Source organism: Zerene cesonia, chromosome 1 (genome assembly GCF_012273895.1).
Source record: "Zerene cesonia ecotype Mississippi chromosome 1, Zerene_cesonia_1.1, whole genome shotgun sequence".
Taxonomy (NCBI): domain Eukaryota; kingdom Metazoa; phylum Arthropoda; class Insecta; order Lepidoptera; family Pieridae; genus Zerene; species Zerene cesonia.
In genome coordinates, this window is record NC_052102.1 from 4,904,819 (window position 1) to 4,924,936 (window position 20,118).

At 31.9% G+C, this 20,118-nt stretch overlaps 1 protein-coding gene across 3 annotated transcripts in view; it reads right to left on the reverse strand.

Annotated features, from left to right (window-relative positions):
- LOC119828250 (neural-cadherin-like) overlaps positions 1-20,118 on the reverse strand; it is a 115,322-nt gene that overhangs the window by 48,429 nt on the left and 46,775 nt on the right. For 2 of the 3 annotated variants that reach the window (XM_038350367.1, XM_038350375.1), the window contains exons 1-2: positions 13,014-13,279; positions 2,627-2,770 (exon numbers count right to left, since the gene is read on the reverse strand). In XM_038350367.1, the coding sequence (XP_038206295.1) occupies positions 2,627-2,770; positions 13,014-13,065 (196 nt within the window). In that variant the 5' untranslated portion in view covers positions 13,066-13,279. Of the gene's footprint in view, positions 1-2,626; positions 2,771-13,013; positions 13,280-20,118 lie in introns of those variants that run through there. The other variant, XM_038350359.1, reaches the window with a different exon arrangement.

Genomic DNA, 20,118 nt, shown 5'->3' on the forward strand with positions numbered 1-20,118 from the left:
CAAGTCAGCCAATTATATTTCAGAGATCATTTAAGCTTCTTTTAATAAGGAAGTTTTTGATTCTTTTCGCCTCTAAAGAAATGATACTCTTTTGCAGTTTGTTATTGGAGAAGCCTCTTCGAATTTGTGTAAGAATTGCGTAAATACATTACAATGTATTTAAATTGAAAATGGGGAACATAACAAGACTGGGGAAATCTGCTTCGACGCAAGCACTGAGCGTAGTGAGAACTCTTGTACATTTCTAGTCGAATCTTCTTAAGCTCTCAACATGGTAATGAAATCTCGTATTTTTGTAAGGTATTTGTTGTTACTATGTATGCTTTTATTGTGTATCTAGAATACATACACAAAACAAGAATTAAACTATAACAATTTATTTCTTATATAAAAAATAATAATGTGAAGGTTATGCTTTTGCTAATGCGCAGTTAGAACTACTTTTTATCCTGGATTAATCTATAGAACTCTCAGAAAATCGACATAAAAAAGAACTCAAATTCATTACACGCGCTGTGAAAATTAATGGCCTTATATTACCGGTCCCAATAGATTTACGATGCAACACATAACATTTTACTATCCTATATACATTTATACAATGATAGCGCTTAATCATAAAAAAAACATTCAATAGCTGCAACAATGTTGTAGGTTTAAATCATCCACAATACGCATATATACATCTTAATACCCTTCCTTGCCTAATTTCAAAAACACTCTCCAGACACAAAAATTATATCGTAATATCGTTTCGTTGCTACAAGATAACATACATAATATCAGTAGAAATTCAACGACACATCGTTTCATTGCCATTTTAATAAGATTTTCATATATAAGTAGTAAGTATCTCAATATTATTCAAATGTGTATTTTACATATACGTATTTAATTATAGTTATTTTGCGAAAAATGCATGCAAATATTTCCATTAATAAAACTTTATGTTGAGAAAAGTGGGAAGTGTTTTCTTGCGAGCCATGTCTATGTAAACTCATCGATCATACTCGTCGGAATTCTCAATAACTCATGCGGTGTATGTAAATACGTGAGTTATAATATGTATATGTGCACTTTATATAAGAAAGTTTGAACATGATGTATGCGCCAAATTGGCACATTCACACGTCGATGACGATGGTTCACGACTTGGTGCTGAGTATTTATTTACGTATTGCATAATTGTATGACGGTTGAAGTACTGAAAGAGTATGAAATTGAAGCTTTATATGGCAAATAATCTGTTCATAGCAATGTTTATTCAAAATGCTAAGACATCTAATTTAAGGAACACACACATTCAATACATAGGACACACTATTATAACATGAAGAAATATGATTTCTGTTTATTCGGTTACATTATAACATGATGTATGGAAGAAAGAACTCCAATAACAACACGGACAATATGAAGGTTACTCATGCAACCCTTACGTATTATATCACGAATACTATTTATATGCGTATCGTCCCAGAACATTCACTTATTTACGTAACTCGATTATTTACTCACTGCGATGGAACTGTTACCCATACTGAATTAGGCTATTTGTACATCAAACGAAATTTAATCAATTTGAATATGGATTGAAAAAGAAACGAATAAAGCCGCAGGGGAAACACAAAAGGTATTATTATACTCTCACAAAGACTATTGAAAACGAAGTCGTACAAGGTGTTTTATCAATAAACACCTTTAAATGATTTCCTCTTTAGCTTTGGATACGTCTAGGTCACGCTTCACTTTTGTAATTATAAAACAACAACAAAGAAGAAATCCTAAATATGAAAGTAATTGAAGTTTAAAACATCGCTGCTACCATGCCGCTCCGCTCATCATTATAACAAAGGAGAACGAGGCATAATTAGGAAGCTTTCGGGTGATGGGCATTTACACGATTTATAATCGTCATAAATTAAGTCAGCAATTTAATAGACTATAGCTAAATCTGATAAACATTGCGGTCAAACTCCGAAGCGACAGACGCAAGTCTATTGTCACCACAGATCTCCATTTCACTGAACGCCTGACACACTTCTCCATTATAACAAAACTGTCAACCCAACTAAAGATTGGGTGGGTGCATATGGTCGATTTTCGTAAGCTGCATGAGCGAATAAACAGAAATAGGGCAACACCTACGTATACAGAGATTTCAGATCGAGTTCGTGCGTTGTATTTGTTATGTTGACTTGTCGATATTCTCTTGAATACACACAGAATAGTAGTAACATTATACGCCTGTTATTTACTCTGAATCTACGTGCTATTGCTATACCTTTAATTAGTTTATTAAGTTTTAATTTGCAGCAGTTTTATTTTAGACACTCTATTTTTAAAGGAATATTCAATATTTATATATGTGGCAATATTTTGCAAAATGCTGTAGAATTTTGTAAGAAATGCATTGACTTGTTAAAAAATAATATTATAACATTGTGTTACTAAAAACAGCAAAACGTTAACTAGGTATTTATGTTATTTAACTATTTTTCAATTTAAATTCCAACTCATACCATTGTCTTTCTTCCTGTTACATTACATTAATTTACATATATAGTCCTGCAAAATAAAATGTTTTCCGTTGTTTGTACTAATTACATAATTGTGTAAGACTTACATTCATCGTGATCTTTGGCGGTGACGGTGAGGACTGTATGCTGAATATCTTCATTTTCGTCGACCTCAGCCTCGTACAGCTCCTTGTCGAAGTAGGGCGGGTTGTCATTTTTGTCCGCAATTCCGATTCGGATGAACTTCGTCACTGAAAAGAAATAACAATGGTCAAACTTTGAAAGCCGTAAAACGTTGCGACATGAATTTATGTCAGAATCACAATACTAAAGAATTATGGAGTCGTTATTTTATTGCTATTCGTTTAAATAATTGTTATTCTTCTTATTTTTACTTTAACTTCAGAGTGGATGAAAACATAATGATATGCAAAGGGTTTTCAACAATAAGTCGTAGAGAGGTTAAAAGCGGTGGAAAAGTTCAGTGTTCCAGAAATAGTGTACGAGTGTCACTCGCAATGTATGTACGATCGATGAGCATAGCTGAGACTGCATTATACCGAGCATTCATAAATACTATAGAAACTTATTCTAGCAAAATTTAATCAAGTTCACTCGGAGAAAAGGCATTAATTCAATCAGCACAAGATAAATATAACATTTATTTCCTGAATAAGTTCGCATTAGTTTCACCTACTTCGGTCGACACCGCTTCAAGAGATAACCTAAGATAAAGTTCACTGCACAAACTTCTGAAGCCAGAATCAACTTAGAGCACAGTGCCATGAACCAACTCGGTTATTATTGTGCCACCTGATTCAATATGGCGCATAAAACATTTGAATATTGTGGCTAACGCTATACAACTCTATTTCATATACCCTGTGGCAATCCATCCATAATAATTTTGAAAATAATTGGATATTACTGCGGTCTTTGTAGAATAAATACGATATTTGAATATTTTCATTTCGATTGAATGCATTGTGATGGATATCAGGTTGCGTATTTGGTGTGCTAATTTAACGAATATTTAGTTTGTTTGTAATCTATTAAAAGAGATTTGTTGCATGATGATGATAGCTAATGATGAATAATTAAACCAAATTTACTACCAAATCAAATATGAAGGTCCCTATATAAGCTTAGATATTTTTTTTCAACGTAAAGTAAAGTTCAAGAGCTGAAACATAGATAACAAAGCAATCTAGTTTTATAAGAACAGAATTGTGAGCCTCAACGTTCAGTACATTAAATCTCACCCACTAAAGCTATTAGCAATAATATTCATTTGGAAGCACACCACTAAATCATTTTTCATTAATTTTCAAGAGTTTCGCTACTAATCAAGATCATAGAAACCAAGCAATATGAAAATATCTATTAAAATACTTTTTCACAGCTGAGCTACGAATGATAAATTAGGAGAGACCCCGAGAAAATTTCCTGTAGCTTTAATATATACACTTTGTGGTTTTTCTGCCTTAATCCGACCCACATGTTGGTGTCATAAAACTTCTGCGCTTGGTTTCGGGCTGTGGTGAAATAATTTATCCTCCAAGAACAGAAACATTAGCACATAATTATAAATGTTTATACCAAGAGCGTGTTGACTCATATAGAGATTATCATCTAACATGTTATGTAAACTAAAACAAAGTGTGAAGTCATAAACCGGGATTGGAAAAATAAATAAAATTTGATTTCATTCGAAGAGAACACCAAATTTAATTTTAAAGTTGGTATTAATTAGTAGTTTTCAAAGCTGTTGTGAAGTCTACAATCTTTTCAGCGATAATACTATTAGACATTACAATATTAAAATATGAGAATTCGATGGAACGACGTTAAGTGGAGGTATAAGATGCTATTACGTAATACATATGGAAATAACCATCATTCGTTTTGATTTTGCAACATTTCTTCTCGAAATGTAGATACAAAGTTTTCTAATGATTGTTGTTCCAATTTGTTTATCTCCGGGGAAAAGTTTCAAGTTTTATTGTTGAATTGGTCGTCCATAAAAACTAATCAGCGCATAAAGAGCAGCGTAACGACGCCGCGGGTAACTTTTTGACAAACCAAGGGACATCGCGGTCCGAGGTCCAACAGAAACTCTCGCAAAAATCGACGCGGACAACTCGGTTCTCTCATTTAATATTCCACTGCCTTTTAGCATACAGGAATACATAAACGAGTTCCATTAAACAACACATACGAAATTTATGTCTTCATATTTTCCAGCCAGCCAAAAGTGGCAAGATTTATTATAAGTAATTTGAATAAATATATTGGCATTGTGCATTAAAGTCCACTGTTTTTTTATTATAATGATCGCTAAAGTTAAGGTTGCGTTCATTGATGACAAACAAACAAAATCTGTAAGATTCAGTCTTACATCATGCACTTCTACGTTATTTTGTGCTCTCTTCTGATATAACAATCTTAACACACATTTGCCGAGTGCAGCGAATGCTCGTCGGCCGCAAAGCATAAGCCGTTAACATTTTTATTTCGGTTTAAAATGATTTCGATAAAACGATTCATTTGTTGTTTCTACCAAAAGAACTTAGTAGTTTTGTAAGCTATTATTACAAAATTTAAAAGAAAACCTTTTTGTAAATTTAATTTATTGTAATTTGTTTATAATTCATTTAATGTCTATCATTGTCTTTTATAAAAAATTGAGTTTGCTACTGTATCAATATACATATTTAAACCATAAGCCGAAATTGCTTATATTGATTTTCTCTTGTGTTTGATTTTAAAAGAGTAGATATTATAAGTTAAGAAATTAAAGACTGCGACTACCCTCGATGCGAAGTCCTCCAAACGGCGGGATTGATAATGTCTACAATAATTTTAGAATAAAGAGGAAACTGTTGTATGTTTGTAACATTTTCACACAAAAACTGTTGGAGCAATTTCAAAAATTCAGCTGCAACTTCACTGAGTGACATAGGTATGTGCCACGTGCGAAGCCGGGCGGCAAACGGCAAACAGCTAGCTAAATTGCATTTAAAATCCGTAGTATTTAATTTCTAACAATATAGTAAAAAAAATCTTGGCATGACAAAATATTATTTATGAGCACACGACTGCAATTAATAATATCTGTTTTAGCGCATAATCCACAAAAACAAAATTCATGAGAACTATCTAGGAGTATAATGAGTGTCGCAAAATGCACAACATCTACTCCGTATAATGGAATTACGTGCAGAAACGTCCCGGGGCTAAGTACGATCTTATTGCCGACTTAATGCCGACATATTATCATGACGTCACTGAGCCTAACAGCCTACGTATGAAGTATCATCCGTTTAGTCCGAGCAAATCTTCGCTTCCGTACGTGCATCTCACTTGAATACGTTAAGCCCAGCAGAGCTTTTCCCTGATCGACTTATCAGATCTCTACGTACTTCTAAGATAAATGGAGATTCTTCTCTTTCACTGAACGCGATTGAAAACTTAATGTTTGATTCAGGATATCGATATCCTGTTGTTGAAGATTTATGTCTGTGTCTGAAAACTTTACAAGAAAACAATAGCTTTATTTTCGTTGAACGTCAACGGAACAGGGAGGTCTGTAATTAGTTTTTAACAGCCGATGCTTCTCTCAGACAGCAACAAAGCTGGCAGGCAAAGAAAAAGTGTTGATTTTTACTTGAAAATTTATAAATGTTCTAGTATTTATGGAAACAAGTTACTGTTATTCGGAAATAAAAAGGTACTTGCAAGTTCATTATTTCGCATTACCATTACTGTCTTTAGTAAATAAAATATAACAAGGGTAAGTAAGTGTACGGTAATATAATTTCGATAATGTTGTACAATATTTGTATATCCTTATTCCAATACATTTCTCAACAAATTTAAACAAATGCGAATTTTTTATGTAGATTTAATAATATTTGTGTCTATAAAATAAAAAATTAAATGTTTACTAATTAATCAATCAAAACTTTATTGTACAGAAATGAATCATTAGGTAATCTTAGCTTATTATGAGTACGAATAAAATTATGTTTATTATTAAGAATTGATAGCGTCCATACAACGTGGCAAGTAGGAAAACTATTAAAGTAATGGCGTAAGCATGTTAATAAATATAACATCAACATTGTTATAATAAACAAATAAGGAGAAAACATAATTAATAAATTTAAATAAGTTAAGTACATTTACAATTCTATATTATCCTTATAAAATAAAAAATTTATAAGTAGACAAAGCAAAAATAATATAATTTATAACGTTATGAGAATAACTTTTTTACTCCGTTTACAACGAGAAAATAAAATGTAATCAACATTAATGCGCGCATAAAACAAAGAGAATACTTCTCAAGAATCTTCCTCGAAAGTAATAACATATTAAAGGTTTGAACAAAAAAGCTTATCAACGAAAGTGAAGATATCACAAATCACGTATATTTCCCAGCGGTGTGTTGCGGTGTATAAGGTCGGTCATTCTGATATGTCTCTAGTGTATTTATACGAAATCCCAATACAAGCATGATACTGGACTATGCTCATATCGCCCAATAAGACAAATTTATGGAGGTTCCAGACCGCTTTATCACTTTCTTGCTTAGTGCAGCTTAAGCGCTAACATTATTTTCAAATATAATAAAACTTTGCGATTTTATTAAAAACTAACGATCCACCCGGCTTCGACTGTGGTACTTTTTTTCTCGATAATGAACAAAATTCAAGTGCCTTAATAAAAACGTTATAAAATTTGTCGAATTGTTCGAGACGTTCTAGAGTTTCAAGCTTTATATTTGGCCATTCATTGTTATTTATATACACAACTAGACAATGAAATTAACACTTATTATTATTTTTCATTGTCTAATATGTTTTAATCTTTTTGAAATGTATTAAAATTGATAAACTGATTTAATTTTGTTTAATTATTAAATGAATGCGGCTCTACTGATAAATTTGAATCCTATACAATGTATGCTAATTTGTTATTGTGAGTTGCGTCCTCTTCATTTATGCCTGTGATTTCAACTCAATATAACCAAAATATGGAGTATCGTCGTGATCATAATAACTTACTGTGACAAATCATATTTCCACTCAGCTTTCCGGCAATCCCGATAAAAGTTCTTTTTCAATCACAAAATATATTGGTGTCAATAGATATGGGTTCACAGCAATATTATAGAGTTGTCATTGTATTGGTACGTGTGAGGCCCGAGGGATGAATATAGTTAGCAGGATTCTAAACGAGATTTCCATCTTCAACTTGAGCGAGTAATAGTGGATCTTGCTTATTTCAGTTATGTGTATTTTAAAACTTGACATCTCTAAGAGCGAACGAACTATTTCTATTAAACTTACAACACTCCCAACTTAACCGAGAACAAGAAAGTTTAATATCTAATAACTACTTGATTAAACTGGATGATATTGTTCGAAAAGGACTATGTTTAGTAATGTTACCTTCCTTTAAGAGTACAGTAGTTAGCAAGACCGTTGGGTATATTATTATTTGTAAACAATTCCTAGGTTTGGCTTACTTCCAACCAAGTTATTTAGGAAAATTGTTATAATAGCTGTTTTTCTTCCTTCTTGGCTATTTATTACAAAAAATGGACATTAAAACTTTAACAGAACCAAGACGATTGAGAAAAATATGTAAAGGAATCTCCAAAGTAATTTTTTACATTATTATTCTAATAACAGACATTTCATGGTAAATTAACTATTCATCAAGCATTAGAATGTAAAGTTAACAGTTTAAAATATGTTGGCCTGTTTTGTGAACTACATAAATAGATACTATTTCCATACACATCTTAATTACACCAACTTTTAGACTTTTACTACAATTTATATTAAGCATGTACATAAAATATATTATGTTTATGCATTCATATATTATTCGATGTTTTTTAACTCATGAACTTTTGTAAGGGGCTTAAAAATTGATAATTTAGAAGAATCCATCCTATGTGATACCAGATTATTATTCAACTTATATTATTAGTTAAGAGGGTTCAGGCCAGACACTTTCTTAATTACTTTAACTAAATATCCAATTTGTACTAAAACTAATAAAATATATACAACATACGGAAAGGGCAAAAGAGATCACATCGAAAAGGTATCCTTAATAATGTTTGCGGAAACTTGCGGATACGACCCTAAACAGTTTAGTTAGCGTAGGGAATTAAATAAACAAGGCTGCGAACGAGTGTAGCCATGTCGTCACCTACAGCGGTCATGAAAAATAAACCCCGTAAATTTGTGTGCAATGGACGCGCTCTTGACCCCCTTCCGTGATAATGATTTCAGAGCTACCACTTGATGCTTTAGTTTGGAATACGTGTAATTGAATTTAATGTTCAAATTTTTAACCCAACAGCAATCACTACAAACGTAGGAACATAGCACATAGTTTCATATAATCACTTCGAATTTCAAGTAGCTAGTAATCGAATGTTTCAAGTTCGTTAAGATATTTGATTGAGTTCTAACCTCATCGATTGTTAGTTTATTTATAAGTCGTTTGAATTTACTCTAACCAATACAAAAGACAAATATCTCGCTAATACTAACGATGGATAATTATTAATTATTGCTCGAGAAACGATGACCGCGTGGAAGTGGCAAAATAATAAACAACAGAAGCTAGAACAACTATAAATTAGACTAAGTAACTTTGCTCTGTGGTTGGAGAGCCGTATCTATGCGGAGTGCAACTGGAAATGGTTTTCGCCATCAAAATATATTTTTCTGTTCTGTCTTTTGTGACAACGAGAAGTATTTCCAACTACTAATGTTCCAGAAAGCTTGGAATTTATTTTCTTGAATATTATATTTACCCTAAGCAAATACAGTTATCTTGTAAAACATTATTTGCTCCATTACTAAGAGAGATGATAACGCTCTGAGAGCTCTTAGCATTGGAAGTATTATTGAATAATCTTACCAAAAACATTCGCATTTATATAATAACACTATTAATAATTCTTCCGTCAAAATACCATATCACACTTTAATTTATGCAAATCATATCTATATTGCGAGTTGGTATACATACCTATGACGCAATATAGTATAATATATCTTATCAGAACCCAAAAGTAAATTTTCATAAATAAAGAATTGTAAGGTCAGCAAAAGTGTAATTAATTATTTTTCTCATACAAAAACAACCCTTAGGCTCTTATAGAAAAAGGAATAAAGTACCTTCCAAAGAAGGTAGTATAATAAATTCTCGTTTTATATCAAAACAGCCGTAAAGGAGTAAATGTCTTTATTTAATACCCAATAGCTAAGGTCAAAGGGAAAGGGTAAATATACAAACTCAAGGTGGCGGTTATTTTGTGTATTTCAAAAACTCTAACGCAATATCGTAAATACCTTTTACACAAACCACTGAATTGAACAAAATATACGTAAATCACAAGATGACAAACTTTTATAAAATCTAAATCGATAATTTTCAATTTTTTTCTCAACGACAACATATATGTTTTCATACAATTTATATTTATAAAAAAGTGATTAAAACATTATTTGCATATGATGTGAAATATTTTTGAGAAATGCAAACGTCTTCTATTTTATATGACAGTGTAAACGAGAGTGTCGATCCACATTTTATTAAAAATATTTATTCATAAAGCACTGGGAACGGCACACCGATTTCGAAGATTACTCTGAAATGAATAAAAGAAGACCCGAGAGCTTTCGCGTGATTCCTGCCGAGGGACTGACGAGATGAGAAATGGTGTGAGAAACTGTAGGTTCTGTTCACGAATTACTCGATCGCAGCGGCAATCTATCATGTAAGTCGAAGGTCGAGAACAAACGCTGTTTTGAAGATATGAGGGAGGTAAACCGAGCTGTACGAAGAGGAACGGTACGTCGGTTGCGTTTACCGGGAGTGCAGCAGCCCAGATTGAGTTATTGTCTCATCTGTATCTCGCTGCGGACGCCGTGTCGCCAATCTGTCTGGCCCCAGGTGCGCCCTTATTGCACTGACGCGACATTGCATCCACTCGGTCACAGTTGTATTGATATTGCATTTGTCATTTCCCAGTAAAACAGATTTGTATCTATATTTTACTTTTATCTATGCAATACGTTAGAGAGTTGGTCGCATTGCAAATACTTCCAATATCTGCCACATTCATTTTAGCAATTTTCATGCGATATTTTAACACTTGAAGGAAAAAAATTCGAAGACAACAAGTCATGCTTATATTTTTAAAGAGAAAAATTGAAGAATGTTTATAGTTTATTTAATTAGTGCAATAAATACATTAACTCAATAAAAAAAAACACACTACATACATTTGACACACAAACACACATAATATATACTTTTTTGTTTTTGTTTATGGTCTGGTCTGGTATTACGGCCTCTTGTAAATATGAATATTTAATTTAATAATGTTTTTTAGATTCTAAGCAGGTATTACGTGGGATCCACAGGTCGGATTTTATTGAAACTTTTCAAGAGTTTCATGAATACGTTAGAGGCTTGCTCTATTTTAGAAATTACCATGCTTTTCAAGCCTTATACATTCCTTACTATGCCAAATTGTTTCTTCCCATAGTTACAATTATACACGTATATAACAAAGGTAATTGCTATTATTTATTCTCGTATGTATTTATACGCATAGGTATAGGAATTAATAATACGTATTTGTAGGTTTATAAATAAGCTGTGCCCTACGGTTTTACCCACTCACTTCCTGATGTTATATAGCGTAAAGCCTATGTCTTAATCCTGTCTATAATATTTGCACTAGATTTCATACATTCTTAAAAACTTTAGTAGGAATTAGTAGGAATCTCTGCATCTAAACGGGACAAAAGATTTGATATACCCTATTCTCATATTACATAACGGAATTTATACTCTTGGTATATAATGTCAATGTAGCTACTTTCTTTGTCTCATATCTTGTTACTGACAATCGTCATGAAATTCGCGCGCGATCTCTTGTCACAAAATACTCCATTAAAGTTTTGACACAAACAAGCATGATTCTTGTAACATCTCTTTAAGTTCTTCACAAGTTAATATATGGCAAAGTTCCTGTGCGACTATAAACAAAGATACTTGCGTGATATGCTTTTACGATTTGCGAAATTACGCCCAATTATATTTGCAATGGAACTGGAGTGGATTTGTTTGAATAGCTATAAAGCAGGATCAACATCCAAATACCCTTTTAATGATTTAGCTCAGATCAAATAAATGGTTTACTATTATTTGATTATTGCAATATTTTTGTGACGTATTATGCCAATAGCCAGAAATTTCATGAAAATAAAGACACATAAAATTTTCCAACAAGGAACTATAACATACATAGTATACTGTTGTTATGCTATTCAATAAAAGCTTCGTTATATTTTAACATGGATTTATAAACATTCAATTTTGTACGTTTTTCTTAATATCAGAATTGCATGAATTCTGAGCTTCATCTTCACTTTATGCTAATAACATACAATAAAATTGTGTAATAAACACTTCAATCACTTTAAACATCATTAGCTACACAAATCCCTGCGGATATAATACCACTTAAGTGAAGGCACTCTTTCTATTAGCTTTTTATTATAAACTAATAAGGGTATAAATAACATTTTTCTTTTGAACCATTCTATTCGAGAAGGGCACGTGTATGTAAAACACAAGCTAGAAATATATTTTACTCACGTATACATATTGAAAGCAATTTAGCACAAGCTATGTTGGAATTTTTAATTTACGCCTTTGTTTAATTGTTTTTTTTTTAACATGAAAAATAATAATAGCATAATGTCTTTAAAGTATAGCTTCAGCAGGTACTTATGAATAACCGTTGGTCATTTAAAAATGAAAGCCTCTCTAAACTCTTTCAACCGAGAAAAATTGGCGAAGTATGAGTTTTATATCCAGCATTCGTTACAATACTTTTGGCAGTTGCGTAGGACATTAGGTTTTAATGGCTGCAATTCATTACTTAAACAGAAACCAAGATACGAATATTTGGACACATAAACTGTTTTTAAAGAATCATATAGCTTGTTTTTGAAAGTCATATAATATAAATTTGGTTGTAATTTATATATATTTGGTTATAATTTACATAATATTTTAAGTCAATCTTACTATCAACAAATACATCGAAGGAAAATATTTATAAAGGGTATGTCTAGCTGACTGTATAATATTTAAACATAAAATATTTCAGAAAAAGCATTACATTAAGTTCATTGTGCAAAATACACTACTTGATATACGAGTTCGAGATGTTTATAAAGATTAATTTATTCCGTTTCCCGTGAACAAAGTAAGGGGGAGGTGAGACTGTGGGAAAGTCTAACATCGAGTGTGGAATGGGTCGTAAAAGCAGACGTAAATAACACATACAGATACGAGAACTTCTCAGAAGATTTGTGATATAAACCTGGCTTATGTAATCATTACAGACATAACTTTACCAAAGATCTTATAATGCAATTTTACCTAAATAAGTGCTGTTCGTCAAAACCCAAAAAATTTTCAAGGGGTCCACCATATCCGGGCGTGCAAGCACCACAAAGCGGTTTTTCACCGCATGGCGCACTTAAACCTTCAACCGTGATTATGATACCGCACCGCTTACATGCCACACACTTATTGAATATCTGCACAGCACTGAAAATGGAATTTCACTTTTGTGAGTTTCGACAGGTTTGACATTGAAAGGAAGAAAAGTACGGAGGGAAAACGCGAAAGCCGGGCGGTCGGCGACGGAACGCGGAGCGACTGCCGCGTCGGCGAGCCCGCCCCTAGTCCCAACAACCCCGCCTAGCCGCTGTGCCAAACGATCTGCAACGTTTTGAAATACCAAAACATGCTGTTATAAACAAAATAAACTATTAATGTAGTCACTTTATTGCTATGTTACTTAAAAAAAAAATTTTTGACGCGATACAGTTTTTGAGTTACAATAAAAACTAGATCTGCGGTTTTTTTTTTGAGAAGAAAATAAGAGGCAATACATAAAATTTTAACTATAATTTCCAAAAAATTGAGATGATGAGATGATCTCTAACATTTTGTCGATAAAAATATCCATAGATATTACCAGAAAAAATATATTCTTCGCATAAGAAAGCAAAACAAAGCCTGGAGAAAAACCTAGTATCCAGTAGTACCATTTGGATCACGTTGTGCACAAAGTAATGTAAGCGCCAGAGAATTAGTCTAGCGTAAAAAGCGCAGTTAGTATCGTCAAATATTGTTCAACCAGAAATCAAATAGAAGTTTTTTTCTAAAAATAAATTCTAGATTTGAATATTGAGCCGGCACGTAAAAGTAAAACGAAAATTACAACTCGAAACGAGCAAATTCATGCAATGCAAAATATAACACAAAAAATAAACTATACAAAAGCAAACTTTTGTGAAACTTTCTAATGAGTAATTTCTCCGGGGATCCTGACAAGACTTCGAAAACAATCATTTATATTATAGAATTGTGGCAAGTTTTTCCCAGAACGTTGAGCTGATAGACAAAAATTCGTATAAAGTTCTTGAATATGCATTAAACCTGCATGAACTAGGAAATAGATAGAGGATCCTCTCGTGGTATTAAATTTAAGCACGTCGTAACATATTTAATGGTGTGACATAAATAACAGTAAGCTGCATCGGCAGTTTCAGTATGTGGCAATATTTTTTCGTATTTTTATTTTCATTCTACATTCAATTTCAAGTATTCATTGTTTTCGTGTGCCTAGATTTGGAACTATACAAGAATTAATTGTACATTAAATTATCTTTCATCGTTAGATTATCAAATAAATTTAAATCGCGAGACCGAACCTTGTATTAAAACCAGACATTGATGGGTCGGAGTATTACCGGTAGCGCAATCATTAATTTGTACCTTTCCGATCAGTAGTCTCTCGAATTAATACGCGAGATTTAACCATTACTCTGAGAAGTTTATAATGATTTATGAATTTCGGTTAAACGCTTAAATACTCTAGTTTCTCGTTAACATAAAATAACGAGCTTTGACTATGACATTCGTAATACTGAATAGTTTCGTTTATATTTTGCCAACAAAACAAGGCTTTGTAAATTGTGTAGTTATGAATTACAAAGCACAAAGATATACATCATATATAGAGTAGTATTTAACTAGTTGATTCATGAAAATGAGGCAATTGTGTTTTCTTAAAAATGGTTTTATAGCCAAAGTTATACAGTTTACAATACGCATACAAAATCTCAGTCGAACAAAGGACCCTGTGACCAGTTCAAAACACTTCTAGTATTTTCTCTTTATAAACTGTAACAATGTTTACTTTCTGACAGCCACAGTTATACACTTGGTGTTGATTTAAAAACAGATATTCTCACAGGGAAGATGTGAGTGCCAAGGGTATATGTGAATAGAAATTGCATCAACCCCAACGAAGTTCTAAGCGTTAAACAAAAATCCAATACATTTTCACCTTAACTAAGTCCACTTCGAGTTACTTCGTTTCCTACAAAAGTACGAGTACGCTTTAAACGACAATATCTCCTTAATACTCTTAGCTGCTAGCTTGAATTTGAACAACACTTGATAGCAGTTATCTTTGCTTTCGATATTCATTTTTACTGAAATTCGTATGGTTGTAGTATGATGCCTTGTCTATGCTCTAACATTGTCACTTCTCAATTTGTAATATTTAAATGTTCAAACTATTAGCAAAATTATTAGTTTTCATGCATGCAATAAATCGCACAACGATTAACGCCGCGTTTATACAAGTAGGAGGAGGAACGGCAAAACGTTATTTTAAAGTAGATTTTACTAAAATTTTTTTATGTAAAGTTATAATAATAATAAATAAAATCATCTTTATTCATTTTAATTAAAAAAGTATACCTATTTGACACCGCTTCTTTGACTCAAATCATTTAAATCGTGGAGGTTCTTTTAAATTTGTTATTTTACATTTAAAAAATCGATATTAAGCTTACAGTGTTTTTATAAGAATAACAGCCAGTACTAAAAAACATTTCTAAGAACATCTCAGCAAAGGAATAATATGAATCTAAATTTTTGTATAAAAAACTTAAAACAACAATTGGTTTTGTTGGCATAAAACGGAAAATAAATAAACGAACTCTTTTTGCCTTAAACGCAATATTCTATGAAACAATTTATTTTTCATAATCATCTCTATTTTCCGACTCATTTCAATTTTTAGAAATTATAAAACGAAAACTTTCCAGAGTCCCAGTTTGCATACAAAACGATTAATTAACAAGATCAACAACACTTCGTAAACGGAGGTAATACAAATAGCCCGTCCAGGACGCGCAAACACGAAAAAGTATAGCTAAACCCGAAATAAAATTCCTGTTAATTAATGTGCTTAACTCCTACCGTATGTAATCGGTCTGATGACGACTCTAGATAATATGTTTTAACTCATTTATTGCGCTCCAAATCACTCGAAAATTAACCATCGTTACATATCTAATTGAATCGTTTGCGAGAAACGTCTGAATTAGTTCATTGTGTAGATCATATATCGTGGATTTTAAATTTAAATATAAAAGCACTCAAAATATAGTCTTAGATTGAATAGTGTATATAATAAGTCACCGTCACGAGGACGCTCTCTTAATGGCTACTAATAAATTTCAAGAAAGTTTTTGCATCTTCAAACGATTTAGTATTACACTTTTGAATGTCTTTTTAAAGTGATTTTTCAATATATACCAGATCTATCAGATACAATGTAAAAACTTTTAAAGTTATCATAATTTTTATTTTTTTCATATATAAAAAGTAATTAAGAATATTACAGTATTCATATTGTACTTAAGTATAAAACAACAAAACTATTTTAATATCTAGATATATTATGTATCCATTTGCGAAAGAAATTTTATATATTTGCCCAAGTTCTTTTGCTTTTGCTTTATGTGTTGTGCAAACACAGTCAGCTCTGTATAGACTTTCCGGTTCTATTGTGTGGAAATGTTCTGAATAAATGGTACTTTCATAAAATTCAAGTACCTATACGCCTTCCGTCATGGCGTCGCGCCGCCACTCCGCCACCCACTAATCGCCGCTAACCTCAAGTTTATAGTGCAGTTACGGCTCAAGCTATAAATATCAATATACGCTCATAAGCGGACGACACGCTTAAGCAATAATGATGATACATCGAGAACTAAATAACCACTCAGTAAAGCCTTCTTGACGTCTAAGAGCATTATGCTTCATGTTACGAATAATCCGATGGCTCGTTAAGCATCCCGATACTTGATGTAATTGTACAAAATATTTATTTCATATTTTGTATTATTATTATTATAACATCTTATATTATATTCATTATCCCTGGAGATATTTGACGTCACTTAAATATTATGAGATAACAGAATTAGTATTCAAAATAAAGAAACATAAAGAACGTAGTTCCTCAATTTTAGTTTATCTAAAACTGAAAACGGATATTCACATAAATAATAAATGTAGTTTTCATAGAACACATCACAATGTAATTTGGGCAGTCTGTCCATCCGAGATAACATAGTTTATCCTAACAAAGAAGCGTCGTTGCGGAGCCTGCCAAGTGTTAAAAGTAGGGAAGTCGGGTTAGGAGGGTCGCCGCCAACTCTCTTCCGATTTCCGCCTCCCCCATTACACAACACCGATGTTACAGATAAGCATTTATACGTCACACAACATTGTGATGATTATATGATTCAACACTAATATTGTATACGATCAGACCTAATTACTAGTATTGATTTGTATTTTCAAAAAGTTATTTCATCCTATAATATATTCACAGAAAACTGTTTTAAACATTCGTAGAATTTATTCGAGTTTCAATTTATATCATAGATTTGTTTTCATTTGAACATAGAGAGAACCCCTTTATAAAAGTACCATTAGGACCATGAACAAATAAGAAAAGTAAGAAAAAAGCAAACTTGACAACCGAATTAAATAATGTAAATAGAAATGTAAAATAAAATAAGAATCAAAGTGAAGCTGCTGCAAATAAAGCAGTGTAAGCTGTGTTTCGAAACAAACTACTGAAAATTAAATGCATCTAAGCACAAACGCGGCATAGCGGAATTATACAAATGGAAATGTTTATATTGTAACTACTTAGTATTCAATTATTCATGCAGTAATAGTTTTTCGGCCTTATGAAATTGGATTGTGTCATATTAATAAACTGCTTGTGAAATATTGATAGACGTTGATACACTGAGATAATTGTTAGGACGTGCCATGAATAATAATTTCATTAGGCGCTATTAAGCTATGCCGAGAGTTCCTACGCAAGGAGTATGCAATGGCATTTCTGATCTCTATTCTCTTCAGTAGACTCCGTAATTGAATTGCATTATTTTTAATTTATTGATTATTAAATTCCCATTAATTATTAAATCGTTTCCGTGCTTGATTATATTCATTTATTCTAACTGACAAAGTAAACGACTATTGATAATTAATTTACTTTTTATTGAATAAAAGCATACTAGATTTCAATTGCTTGTATCATCCATACAAACAGAGAAAATGTCTTTAATTAGAGTATCTCCACTAATACTAAGATAATAATAGTTTTAGTCCAGCGAAGCGACGTAGACAGACCACAAAGCTTTTTTAAACTTTTAATTGTGCAACGAGACTACATTTTTTACTTCTTTTATGTTTCAGCCAGATTTAAATATTAAAAACCCTCTACTTTAGCCTTATATTATAAAGATTTTGCATTTATATATTATAAAAAATGCTTCCATGTAATTATTTATTAATGAATGATTAACAATTTAAAGCGATCTTATTTTCTGAGATTTAACATTATATACCTGTTTTATTGTATTTATGGTCCATTATTGGCTGAGAGCGTTACCTATTAATCTTTAGAGGTAACGGTAGATGCATACGCCAGCTTATCATACTATCGCAGTTATATGGTATTGCAAGATAATGCCTATGATTGATGAAGTTTGATTAAACTAACGCGTTCGATAATTCAAATCTGCACAGACCCTAAAAGATCTTCTATCTTCATTTCCAGAACAATTAATATAATAAAATAGTAACTTTCCAATACGAAATTCGTGAAAAAATGTACTAATGAGTACCTTCACCAATGGCGAAAAGTAAAATTGTCCATTTTGTATTACAATAACGGTTCCATGAATAAATTGAAATGTACAGGCAGGTAAACTTGATTTAACAAAGCTATTATGTAGACAGCGTAGAACGACAACGCTTAACGAATTTAATTGTACAGCCAAGTAAGTCGATACAGCAAATAGGAGTTTGCAAGTTGGTTACGGTTAAGCATACAGCTCATTAAACTTCTACCACCCACATTGACGGCGACTCGGTTCAGGGTTTCTTGAGGACAGAAATGACACTTGTCTGTTTTATCATCGACCTTTTAGTTGGCTTAACCCACTTATTAACGCTACAAAACGCTCGTAGTCAGCGAAAATTAATAAGAGCCTCCTTCAGTATCTGTGCCGTCCAAGGACAACTATTTTAATAAAGCTGCTTCTGGTAAATTACGTCATTAATAACATATCATATTTGTTAGGCGGGTAGTGCGTTTTATTATTATATTTCTGACGCAATAAGCTTTAACTCGGAAAACAATGAATCAGTCATTTTTCTACATAGATAAAATTTTATTGTAGTCAGGAACCTTTCTCCATGCGGACCTGAATACGAAGCAGGCAATAAGGGACAACAGAAACAATTTACTAAACACTATTATCAATGTTATAGCTGTGAGTAAAAGCGTCGACTATAAGAAAAACTTTAACCTTTATCTCATTGAGCATAAAAGTAGTATTATATTAGCAACAGTGACATATTTTTTGTCTGTATAAAAAGTATGCCTTGCTAAATAGCTTTAATAGTTTTATAACTGTTTTATAAATATTTGTGAAAATTTTGAATAACTCTTTGTCTCCGTGTTCCGTGTCAAGTAATATAAATCAGAGGATAAAAGTTCCAGAAGAATTATAATCGAGAATAATCTTTTAGTAAACGATTCCGTCCCTTTGTTATAGATTTTGAATTCTTCTTTAATTTTTTATATAATTAACTTGATTTAGCTGAAAAAATTGTTATGGTGAACCTTTTGATTTTAAATTTGAATAATTATTATCTATTCATACCACCTTATTTTTTAATTTTTGATTAAGGTATAAATATTTAATTTGCTTCTCTTATACATTAAATGTTACCAAACCTAGAATATTACATTTTTTACGGGTACAATAGGTAAAAATCTAAATTAATTATTAATTACTTTTGAAGACGCTCGATCTGGCTTCGTTTAAGTTCAACTATGAACCAACACAAAAATTGTTCTAATGTTTACATGGTTTTGATTTTTCTGTTTATTTTCCGAAGGCTTCGAATCGCATGTGAGATCCATTGAAATGTAAGTAAGAAAGTTTTTAATATGAATTGGAATTATTTTCATAAATTATGTTTTTCCCTAAATGTGTGAATAAAGGCTGACAACATAATATAAAATACAACTGAGACAATATTTTAACTGGCCTAGAGCGGTTTTCGTTAGATGCAAAGATAC